Source organism: Gymnoscopelus braueri, assembly GCF_963280865.1.
Source record: "Gymnoscopelus braueri genome assembly, chromosome: 10".
NCBI lineage: Eukaryota > Metazoa > Chordata > Actinopteri > Myctophiformes > Myctophidae > Gymnoscopelus > Gymnoscopelus braueri.
Genome location: NC_137611.1, coordinates 52,470,064 through 52,482,563, shown reverse-complemented (window position 1 = coordinate 52,482,563; position 12,500 = coordinate 52,470,064). Strand labels below are relative to the sequence as shown.

The 12,500-nt window shown below is 40.0% G+C and overlaps 1 protein-coding gene across 2 annotated transcripts in view; it reads left to right on the top strand.

Moving 5' to 3' along the window:
- Positions 1-12,500, top strand: part of slc4a2a (solute carrier family 4 member 2a) — a 52,895-nt gene that overhangs the window by 16,665 nt on the left and 23,730 nt on the right. For both annotated transcript variants that reach the window (XM_080440966.1, XM_080440965.1), the window contains exons 6-9: positions 1,388-1,527; positions 9,778-9,955; positions 10,841-10,982; positions 11,837-11,966. In XM_080440966.1, the coding sequence (XP_080297092.1) occupies positions 1,388-1,527; positions 9,778-9,955; positions 10,841-10,982; positions 11,837-11,966 (590 nt within the window). The remainder of the gene's footprint in view (positions 1-1,387; positions 1,528-9,777; positions 9,956-10,840; positions 10,983-11,836; positions 11,967-12,500) is intronic.

Here is a 12,500-nt window from a genome sequence, read left to right as displayed (position 1 = left end):
ACTAAAAAAAGTACATCAATCAATCAATCAACCAATCAATCAATCAATCACTTAAGTACAATTTTGAGGTATTTATACTTTAGTGGAGTATTTCCAATTTCAATACTTTTACTTCTACTCCACTACATCTCAGAGGCAAATATTGTACTTTTACTCTTTTACTTTTACTTTAGTTACTAGTTACTTTGCAGATATAAATGATTATATTATAAAACATACATTAACCACTTTAGCCCTGTTTTATATATAGTCTATTTGAAAATAGCCTATCTACAAGCTCACAACGCGTCGCAAAGCGACGCGTTGTGAGCTTGTAGATCTGCTATTTTCAAACATTTTAGTACTTTTACATTTGGTACTTTAAGTATATTTTGATGCCAATACTTTTGTACTTTTACTCAAGTAACATTTTGAACACGGGCCTTTTACTTGTAGCAGAGTATTTCTACATTGCAGTATTGATACTTTTACTTAAGTAGAGAATGTGAGTACTTTTACTTTTTCCACCACTGAGTAGAGTACAGAGTAGGGTTGCCAAACGTCCTTACGGAATTGTCCCTTATTTGTAAACTAATAATTGTCTACACCAAATCTCTGCCAAAAATAGCCGATCTACAAGCTCACAACGTGTCGCGTTGTGACACATAAATTGTAAGTATAAAGGGCCGTTCACAGCCAGCACGACAACTATGTGAGCGTCCACACTGATGAACGATAACATTCTGTAAACACTGGCACCGAGAGAGAGAGAGAGAGAGAGAGAGAGAGAGAGAGAGAGAGAGAGAGAGAGAGAGAGAGAGAGAGAGAGAGAGAGAGATCTCCACCTCTGTGGTGCTTAGAGAGTCATATCAATAGGATATCGTTGCTGTCCGGCAGGAACCAACTAACTCCATTTTGACACTTTTGCATTTTTTTTCATAAATCAGGGCCATTGAACACCCTTTGCGTCTGTGTGTTGGTAAAAAAAATATTGAACCAATGAAAAGCATTAAAAAGCGCTTCTGACAAAACCAGCTAACTCCATTGGATCCTCAAACTTTCTGCTAAACCAGCTATTGCTGACTCCAGGCCCCACCCCCTTTTGACCTCCAACCTCATTGTGAGCTTGGAGGTCCATTCAGCTGTTCTTATCAATGATGAACATTTTCCTAACTCCACGTTTTGTTTTGTTTTTGTCATTTTCTGAAAAATTTACATTTTGGAGTTAGTTGGTTTCTGCCCGACAGCAGAGATATGCTGTAGTAGTTGAGGTAATGCTAGCTAGCCTTGCAGCTATTGTTAGCTTTTCATAATAGTCTCTACATTAACACAGAGTTTAGTTATCAATAATAATAACAAACAGATAGATGATGATAATGTTAATTATTATTAATATTTTGTATTACAGGTCACAGGAGTGAGGATGTACCAGGCGCATGTCGTCACCTGGTCAGGAAGAGTGCCAAAGATCAGGTGGTCCACGCTACCAAGGAGACCGTAGGGCACGCCCCCTCCTGCGTCCGCAAGTTAGACCACACCCCCAACCAGGTCAGCCATTTTAATGTGTACATGAAGTAGTAGCAGTAGTAGTATTTTATATTGGTCTTAGCAGGATAAATTCAATATATTCAACATATCATCATCATATCATATATGATATGATATGATGTGTTGACATCCTGTCAACACAGGGGCGTATAACCACTTGGACTGAGTTGTGCTCGTTTTGTTTCTACCATACATGTGGCACGTGACATCCTGTTCACTGACAGAGGGCACTATGACATTGCAATTATGTTAAATTAAGTACTTTAATACAAGGGTCTTCAAAACGGGGGGTCTGGGACCCCTAGGGGGTCTTCAGAGTTACTACAGGGGGGCCACCAAATGTTTGTATGATAGGAACGTATTGTTTACATTAACCACTTGAACCCTAGAATTCCTTTTCTGAGGGGAACATTACTTCACTGCGAGGCGTTGTGAGCATTCTGTTTTTGAGAACATTTGAAGTGAGAAATAGACGATGCAATAACCGAAAATTGATTCTTTTTGATCAACACTTCCTTGTTTTCCGAGGTGACCGTGTTGCGCTGGGTGGACGGCCAGTGCAACACAAATGGAATACTTTCATTACCCTAAGCAAGGAAATACTTTGTTTTGTTGTTACTTTTGGGTTCATTTATAAGTAGCCGTGTAATAAGCGGAATAATTGTCGCCGCGCCAGTAGTTGTTTAGAAATAACCATTCATTATCATTCATTAAACACCTCGGTTTCCAGTTCAAATATGATTTTTGGGGCGGCCTGAAAAGGTTGCGAACCACTGCTATATACAGATTGGACAAGATTATAATTGCCCTCTATAAATCATCACCTTAAATATTTTATTTATTTTAGAAATAAAATAGTTCATATTTTATTCAACTCAACGCCCATCGCATTTGATGATGTCATTTGTCCATGTGTGGTCCAGCCCTATGGAATGTATGGAATGCATGTGCTAACTAAATAGCTCTATATTCTGATAGTACTCATTGCTATAGAGTGTTTGTTCAGTAAAAGGAGTCTCCCATGTCTCTCCAGCTCTTTATTAAACAGAAATTTATTTTTCAGTGCTCTCTCCTGATTGGCTTAAATGTTGTCACCTACCTGAAAATGTACTATATTCTGTTTACTAAAGAGCTGGAGAGACCCCTGTGACCGAACAAACGCTCTGTAGCAATGATTACTATCAGAATATAGTACTTTCTGATAATACTTCCTGAGATAATATGAGCATCAAAACAAAATAGGTTTTTAATAGCACATGCACTCCATATTACGGCATAAGGCTTTGTTAGCCAGGGATCCTTTTAAGAGGTATTTGGATTGATTGCACTTTGGTCGGATGTTAGCCTGTGGTCGGATGTTGTTTTGTTGGACGTTGGTCAGTGGTTGGATGTAGTTTGGTTGGACTCTCCAGCTCTTTAGTAAACAGAACATATATTTTGTCTGGTCGGACTCGGGATACCAATTCCATCCAATCAGGAGAGAGAACTCGTACAGAATACTAAATAAACAACTGAAATTGGAAGTGAAGAAACAAATAAAGGAGCAGACAAATTGTATCTCTCTCTCCTATAATTGGATGAAATTTGCAACCCACCTGGAAATGTATTTTGTGTTGGAGAGAGCTGAAGAGACAGGGAGACTCCTGTTACCGAACAAACACTCTACAATGAGTAGCCTACTATCACAATATAGAGCCTTAAAGGGATATTTCACTTTTAATAGGAATAGTTCACCCAAAAAATTACCTATTTTCTATCAATTACACACCCCATGAACTTGAATTCATAGAGATGTTTTGGTATTTGACGCATTCCTGAGCCAATAATTTGATGACGGGTGTATTTCCGGTAGGAGACTCAAAGAGACTATTTTGAGTCTTCTACTGAATACATTAGCATCTTTCCGCCGGTAATCCAATTATTGGCTTAGGAATGCGACAAAAACAAGGAAATCTTTATGAATTTAATGCTTCATGGGGTGTGTTAATTGATAGAAAATAAGTAATTGTTTGGGTGAACTACTCCTTTAAACATGTTTGGGTTCATTTTAACGTCTACTCGAGCTTGTGTGAGCACCCCAGACAGTTTTTAAGTTGCTTGATTCAGTATTTAGATATTTGATATGCATTTTATCAGACACGCCCCCTTCCTATACAAAGCCATTGTAACTTCAAACTCCATTTTCACCATGTTAGATTCATTGAAAACACCCATCCTTGGTTCTGGTGACTGATATTGTCCTTCTAATGCATGAGGGGGCCGTGTTTTTTCAATTCGAGTTTCATTATTTTTAAAGCTTTATTTTGGGGGGGGAAAAAAAACGGAATTGAAAAACACAGACCCCTCACGCATTGGAAGGACAATATCAGTCACCAGAACTAAGGACGGATGTTTTCGATGAATCTGTCATGGCTAGTTTGAAGTTACAATGGGTTTAGGTATAGGAAAGGAGCGTTAAAACAAATAAAGAGCTGATAAAATGAATATCAAATATCTAAATACTGAATCGCAACTCAAGAACTGTCTGGGGGGTTCACAAAAGCCTGAGTAGACGATAAAGTGACCCCAAACATGTTTGAAAGTGAAATATCCCTTTAATGTTTCAACAAAAAACCTTGTGCTGTTATAACAAGAAAATTAGAGACAGACAGACAGACAGATAGACAGACAGACAGACAGACAGACAGACAGACAGACAGACAGACAGACAGACAGACAGACAGACAGACAGACAGACAGACAGACAGACAGACAGACAGACAGACAGACAGACAGACAGACAGACAGACAGACAGACAGACAGACAGACAGACAGACAGAAAGACAGGAGGTGACACTTAAACCACCTTCTCTTCTTCTGTTGTCTTGAGACTGACAGCTCTGAATTAGATTAGAGAGAGAGAGAGAGAGAGAGAGAGAGAGAGAGAGAGAGAGAGAGTATATGTAGGTACGCACCTCACCTATGTGTGTCAGAATGGTCGATGTGCAGTTGTGCGTGTCTGTTGTGCGTTATGGTTGTTGTGTAGATGTGTGTTTCTGTGGCGTGTTAGAATCGCGTAGTCGTGCGTGTCTATAGTGTGGTACAATGTTTGTTGTGTAGTGTGTGTGTGCGTGTGCGTGTGCGTGTGCGTGTGCGTGTGCGTGTGCGTGTTAGAATGGTGGTCTTGGACCTGGGGGGGCATTTGGCCCGACACAGAAAGGTAGGAATGGTTTGCAAAGTTTGTAGCTGTCTTTCAATATAATCTAGTTTAAACTTTGGGAGACGGGCATATAGCTGAATGGGTAGAGAGGCCGCCTGACCGCCTGAATAGCAATCAGCTGGGTGAAGCTGAAAACTGAATTCCCCCCCCCACGGGGTCAAAATAGGTCTGATAGTTATGAACTACTGCTTTGGTCTGGGTCTGGGTGGTATAGTCTGGTTTAGACTGCTTTGTTGTGTTCGTTCAGGTTGTGTTATTTCTGATGTTTTGTTGTTGTGTTCAGGTGTGTATTTAGGTGTGTGTTCAGGTGTGTGTGCGTGCGTGCGTGTGCGTGTGCGTGTGCGTGTGCGTGTGCGTGTGCGTGTGCGTGTGCGTGTGCACGTGTGTGTGTTCCCTCAACCCTGACCCTTAAACCCTGATTCACACTTAGACGCACGACGGTGTCGCAGGGCGAGAATAGCAGACCTACAAGCTCACAATGCGTCGCATCCGCAACGCATTGTGAGCTTGTAGGTTCTCTTGCTATTCTCGGCTGTTGTTGGTGTGCGACACAATTATATATACAATTATATATATATATTTGCTCACAATTTGCGAGCAAATATTTTGTTGATATAAAGATATCAAAACTATTTGCCCCATTGATTCGAAATTGATAATTCAAAATATGCTCCTCATTGACTTACATTGTACGGTGAAACAGCTCTCAAAGGCACACTTTTAGCCTGTAAACAAACGGGCAAATTATTCTAGCACATTTAATTTTTTTTAAATAAAAACGTATAGTGCCTTTAAAAGTGACTTCAAAGTATTGGCAGGTGTATTGGTACTATGCCAATGGCAATTGGTACGATAGTAATAGGTATCAATTGGTAATAGGTACTCTTCCTGACTTAAGGTCCTTACACACCGGGGGCGATTTTCTCATGCGAATAATAGTTTTTTTTAAAAAACCTTATAAAGTCAATGCAAGCTTCCACATCAATTTCGCGGAGCGAAAAAGCGCCTTTTATTTATTCGGACCGCATCCGAATTTTGCGCATAATCGCCGGTGTGTAATGACCTTAAGGCATACCTGACTAAGGCGTACACTGATGGCACTATGCCAATGCCTGCCATGCCCTCCTGATGTCGCCATGGACCCCCCAAAATAAATATGTATTTGACCCCAGACCCCCATCTGAAAATATTTTCTGCCGGGGACCCCCATGCAAGATTTGTTCAAAATAATCAAAGGAAAAAAGAAAAAAAAAAGGTCAATCTACAAGTTCACAAGCGGTATATCGGCTTGCTTAAAGAGGTTAAACCGATGTTGATGCTATATTAACTACTTTAGCTGGGGACCCCCTGGAATCACGTCAAGGAACCCCTGGGGGTCCCTGCCTGGACCCTACTTTGCTCTCAACCTTTTAAGGCCACGACCCCCCCCCCCAAAAGAAATTGAACTGCGGACCCCCCACCCTGACAAGCACTTGGAATTGTATGAGTTGAGGCATTACATTTAGTTTGACTCGATTCTGCAGATAAATATCGTGAAAATAGCAGATCTACAAGCTCACAATGCCTCGCAATGCGTTGTGATATTATTTGACAATGTTTCACCAGTTTTTATAGTGTAGTTTGTTGATTACTTTTGATGCAGTTTACTTCTCTTTTTTTGTTGTTCTTTTTTTAGCTATTAAAAAGGTCTTAAAAGTCCTTAAATTGTCACTTCACTGTCCTCTGGGGACCCCCAAAAAACTCAAATCAAGATGACATTTAAGACATACAAATATACACTACTATGCAGAACGTCATACAATCAGCTTACATGTTACTGGTATGAAAAACAAGAAATATGTACAATAGACAGTTTTAGGAGGAGGGGAGGGCGAGGGGGGTAGGTTAGGACTTTGACAGGGGCCAGTTTGGAACTGCAGCCTCCTGAAGGTGATTCTTTAGCGTTGCCATATCCGCTTATTATAAGCAAATTTGGGCTTATTTTTCTGTGAAGTTGCTTGTAAATATTGGTAGTTGCGGGTTGCAGTTTTTTGGGCTTGTTTCTAAAGTGTAGTTGCTTATTTGGGCTTGCTTCACAATTTGTTTATTATTTTAACCGGTGGTTCTCAAATATTTTCATGTCTTAGACCCCCAAATTAATATGTAGGCTAATTTGTCCCTATAACCCCCATCTGAAAATGTTTTGTGCAAGCTGGAGCCCTGTACCAGATTTCTGTTGTTCTTCCAAATATCCACATTTTATTTCAAGATTTCTTTTGAAAATAGCAGATCGACAAGCTCACAACGCGTCGCATCGCAAAGCGTTGTGAGCTTGTAGATTGGCTTGTAGATAGGCTATTTTCAATGTAAAGGCCTACAGTATATAATTTCAATGTATACCGTATATAGATTTAATTAAAGGGCTCATAATGGCCTCGAGCCATAGTTGCTTCTTTTGGGCTTGTTTTCCTAGATCTGGTTGCTTATTTCTCTCACAACATCTGGCAACACTGGTGCAAGTTCAACTTTGTTTCTCGTCTAAAAATACAGATGTCGGCGTCAACTTACATCTGTTCTGTCTGTCCCTCGATCGCACGATGGATCACGTAATAAATGCTCTCATGTGTAATGAGAATAAAGAAGAACGTTTAACCCTGTGACCAAATAAAAGGCTAATAAAACGTGGAAAGGATATTATATAAGCCTTTTCTAATGAACGAGGTAAAAAGATGATGTTGCTCCAGGGCATACTGGAAGTGGAAAGCTGCTATCTGATGGAGATTATGGACCAGAGCTTATTGATTACTGAGGGGAAATCCGTCTTTTGAATTAATATATCATAATATCACTGTCCTGCGTCCAGTGGTGGAAAGTAACTAAGTACATTTACTCAATTTACAATACTTTTACTTCTACTCCACTACATCTCAGAGGCAAATATTGTACTTTTACTCCACTACAATTATTTGAAAACTTTAGTTACTTTTCAGATATAAATTATGATATTATGAAACATGCATTAACCACTTTAGCCCTATTTTATACATAGGCTATTTGACAATAGCCGATCTACAAGCTCCGAGCTTGTAGATCTGCTATTTTCAAACATTTTAGTACTTTTACTTTTGGTACTTAAAGTACATTTTGATGCCAATACTTTTGTACTTTTACTCAAGTAAATTTTGAATTCTGGACTTTTACTTGTAACGGAGTATTTCTATATTGCAGTATTGATACTTTTACTTAAGTAAAGAATTTTAGTACTTTTTCCACCACTGCCTGCGTCGGGAATGAATGGATCTATTCTGGACTCAGCTTTCATCCAGCACTGTTTCCTCATCAGATGGTAAGACTTATTAGGCTATTGTGTGGCGTTCATGTGATCAATATACAGTAGCCTACAGTATTATAAATTAACTAGAAAATGTGCTCCTCGGAGCACAAGTCTCCGCCAGCAGACCTGTGCTATTTTAATAGCACGGGTCGTCTTGGTAGAACGGGTCGTCTTGGTAGAATGCGCGTGGTTTTTGGTGTTCTGCAGGGGCGTCTGAATATGTAGTGTCTGCATCTAAAAAATGTTCTTCTTGAAGCAATGTGTCATATGGGAGTCGTCGTAATTGACTGGTTTGTTCAAATGCTTGTCTGTCTTCTTCATCTTCATTGTCTTGAACAGTTTCAGCAGTTGATTGGTGTGTTTGATCTATGTCAGTTTTCTCTAGTGCTACATAATGTATTTGATCAAGGTGGCCAATTGTTACAGTATTAAGACTTCGGCCTTGTTGTGGGATCAATTCAACTCTATAGTCCTCTTCTGTGTTACTGTTGTAGATGAGTATGCTTTCTTAGCTCACTTTGGCCTTTTGAAGTGACACACCTATTTATAGGATTTTATTTCGTCATGCGTTCCTCTAGCCAATCAAAGGCATTGGTGTCAACATATTGACACGTGTCACGTGGAGCTTGACCAATGTTAGCTTGGCTAGGGGCCATGCTAACACACGGCGGGACGAAGCGAAAACATACTCTCCACCTACGGCGGAGACAATAACGTGGATATGGAGGCGCGTCTGTGCCTCCATGGCGACATTAAGGCATGATAGTCTATTTTCATCATTACGTGACACTTTGTCTGAGTTGGCCGACACTGGCAAACACACTGAGGGACCTAATAATTCAGCTCTAAATGCATCTGGAAAAAAAAGCGGTGGGATCTGCATTATGTCTATATTATGCATAGGCTACAAGCAATACATCGTTTGACATATTTTTCTTCTTTTTATATATCGTTGCTGTCCGGCAGGAACCAGCTAACTCAATTTTTCTGCTTTTGCATTTTTTTTCCATAAATCAGTGCTATTGAACACCCTTTATGTCTGTGTGTTGGTAAAAAAAATATTGAACCAATGAAAAGTATTAAAAAGTGCTTCTGACAAAACCAGCTAACTCCATTGGATCCTCAAACTTTCTACTAAACCAGCTAACTCCAGCAAAGGGGTAGCTGGTTTTGCTGACTCCAGGCTCCACCCCCATTTGACATCCAACCTTCATTGTGAGCTTGGAGGTCCATTCAGCTGTTCTTATCAATGATAAACAAAACCTCCACTTAACTTTTTTCATTTCCTGAAAAATGAAAATTTTGGAGTTAGCTGGTTCCTGCCAGACATCAGAGTATATGTGTTGACAAATGTTGGGCACATACATATTTTATTTGAGGTTTGGCAATGTTGTAATTGATTTTGCATGAATAATAAAGCTTTCTAATGACATACGCAAATTTTGATCCCTGGTAAGACAGCCTCGGAGCTGACTTAAGAACGGTCGGACCTTCCGCTAAAATCACAGACAAAAAAACATGAATGAATCAGACTACTAATGTAGGAATTGACGTAAATGCCGGTACGATCAAAATATGGGCGTAAATTGCTTAGTGAATCCGGCCCATTGTATTGTTGTGTGTTTGGTGTGTGTGTTTTGTAGTAACGTTGTGTGTTAGGTGTGTGTATTGTAGTAACGTTGTATTGTTGTGTGTTAGGTGTGTGTATTGTAGTAACATTGTATTGTTGTGTGTTAGGTGCTTGTAGAGTTGAAGGAGCTGGTGATGGAGCACCAAGAGGCGCAGTGGAGAGGAACCTTCAGATGGATGAAGTTTGACGACGAGGAGGATGAAGATACCAACGTCTGGAGGAAACCTCCCATCTCCTCACTGACCTTCAGGAGCCTTCTGGAGCTACGACACAACATCACACATGGTATACTATACTACACACCTAACAAACAACTACCATGGTAATCTATAAACAGTGGTTTCCCAAACTGTTTTTGCTCGAGACCCAAAAGAGAAATGTGATGTCTCCCCCGGGGCCCAAACTAGTGAAAATAGCTGATCTACAAGCTCACACGTTGTGAGCTTGTAGATCGGCTATTTTCACAACTTTTTATTCAAAGTTTTATTTTTTTATTGATGGAATTTCTCTTAATTATTTTGTGGGGAAAAAGTATAGATTTCTTTCTTTAAGATTTTAGTTTTTGTTAATAAATGAAATAAAAGATAAGGAAACGGGAAAAAAGGGGATATTTACAAAAAACATGGGTGTCGACCCACTGTTTGGGAACAAGTGATCTATAACATTCGAAGGATTAGAGACCCTTCCTCACCCAGGAATGTGCCCTGTTCCTTATCCAGACCTCAGTCATATCAAAACTTGACTACTGTAACTCCCTCCTTACTGGCCTCCCGGCATGTTCACTTAATCTCCTCCAAATTATCCAGAATTCCATTGCACGCTTCGTCTTCAACCAGCCAAAATGTTCACGTCTCCCCCATAGACCGTAACAATGGATGGACAAAGTGACGCCATTGTAAATAAGCCCGTAGCACTTGACCTATAGCCTTGACAACCGTGCAGACTTATGCAAAGGTTCAAATGTAGATTTAGATTGCATGTTATTTAGACAGATGCTAGGTTCATTGTTTACCTGGTATGAGGCATCCTATAGTTTCAATGTACAGCTTATTATTTTGATAGTATATTGTTAACCTGTGATAATCGTTTACTGAGGCACTACACTGTCTCTTTGCATTTGATGTGTTTACCTTGCTTAAGTCCCTACATTGTATTATTGCATGTGTGTAGGTGCAGTTCTGTTAGATGTCCAGCAGAGGTCTCTATCAGGCATTGCTCAGCAGGTGGTGGAACACATGCTGACCTCGGGTCACATCTCACCTGAAGACTCGCAGCTTCTGCTGACCACACTGTTACTGAAGCACACAGACAGGTACCTGTCTGTCTGTCTGTCTGTCTGTCTGTCTGTCTGTCTGTCTGTCTGTCTGTCTGTCTGTCTGTCTGTCTGTCTGTCTGTCTGTCTGTCTGTCTGATCTGATAACACTGCTGCTGAGACACAGGCCTGTCTGTTTCCCTCTCAGTTGTCCTACTGTCTGTCTCTCAGTGGTGTAAAGTAACTAAGTACATGTACTCAAGTACTGTACTTAAGTACAATTGTGAGGTATTTTTTTTACTTAACTGGAGTATTTCCAATTTTCAGTAATTTTGCTTCTACTCCACTACATCTCAGAGGCAAATATTGTACTTTTACTCCACTACAATTATTGGAAAACTTTAGTTACTAGTTACTGTGTGGATTTTTATTATTATTACAAAACACACATTAACCACTTCAACCCTATATGCATTTCGGCCATTTGAAAATATCAGATCTACAAGCTCACATGCGTCGCGATGCGACACATTGTTAGCTTGTAGATCTTCAAATTATTTTTGAAACATTTGAAAACTTGAAATGGGACATTCTGCATAATAAGTACTTTTACTTTTGGTACTTTAAGTATATTTTGATGCCAATACTTTTGTACTTTTACTCAAGTCAATTTTGAATTCCAGACTTGTACTTGTAACAGAGTATTTCTACATTGCAGTATTGATCATTTTGCTAAAGTACAAAATGTGAGTGCTTTTTCCACCACTGTCTGTCTCTCCTACACTGTCTCTCTCTCACCTGTCCTAATCTACTTTTCTGGATAAAAGAGATAAATACATGGAAGTTTATGAATTACATATCTCTCCTCTCCTCTCCCTCTCTCCTCATCTCTCCTCTGAACATTCTTCTTTCAGCATAAATATCCCAGCATCCTCTCTGATGCTCGCCCACCACAACAACCACACAACCGGCCAATCACATGCATCTGTTACCCAGCCGCTCAGGAATGGGGGAGGGACCAACGGGATAGACACACCCCATGAGGTGGTCAGACACACACACACACACACACACACACACACACACACACACACACACACACACACACACACACACACACACACATGCACGCACGCATGTACGCGAGCGCACGCAAGCACACACACACACACACACACACACACACACACACACACACACACACACACACACACACACACACACACACACACACATACACGCTCACATCTGATATCTTTATTTGTGTTCACATTTCAAAAGGAAAGGATATCTCAACATTAGTTTCCAGTCTCAGTTCACAGATACAGGAAGCATCATCTCCTCCATATGTGGCGAGTCTGGCGACTGACAGTTATCACAGATATTGAACAGAATGTAGCCAACCTTAGCTCATGGCAGTGTTGATTTCGTTGACTAAAACTATGACGAAAAATGTTCGTCGACTGCCTTTCTTCACTTACGAAAATGAAATAAAAACGAAATAAAAACTAAGCTATGATGACTAAAACTATGACTAAATATATTGACAATTCCCCCAACAAATAAAAACTAGACTAA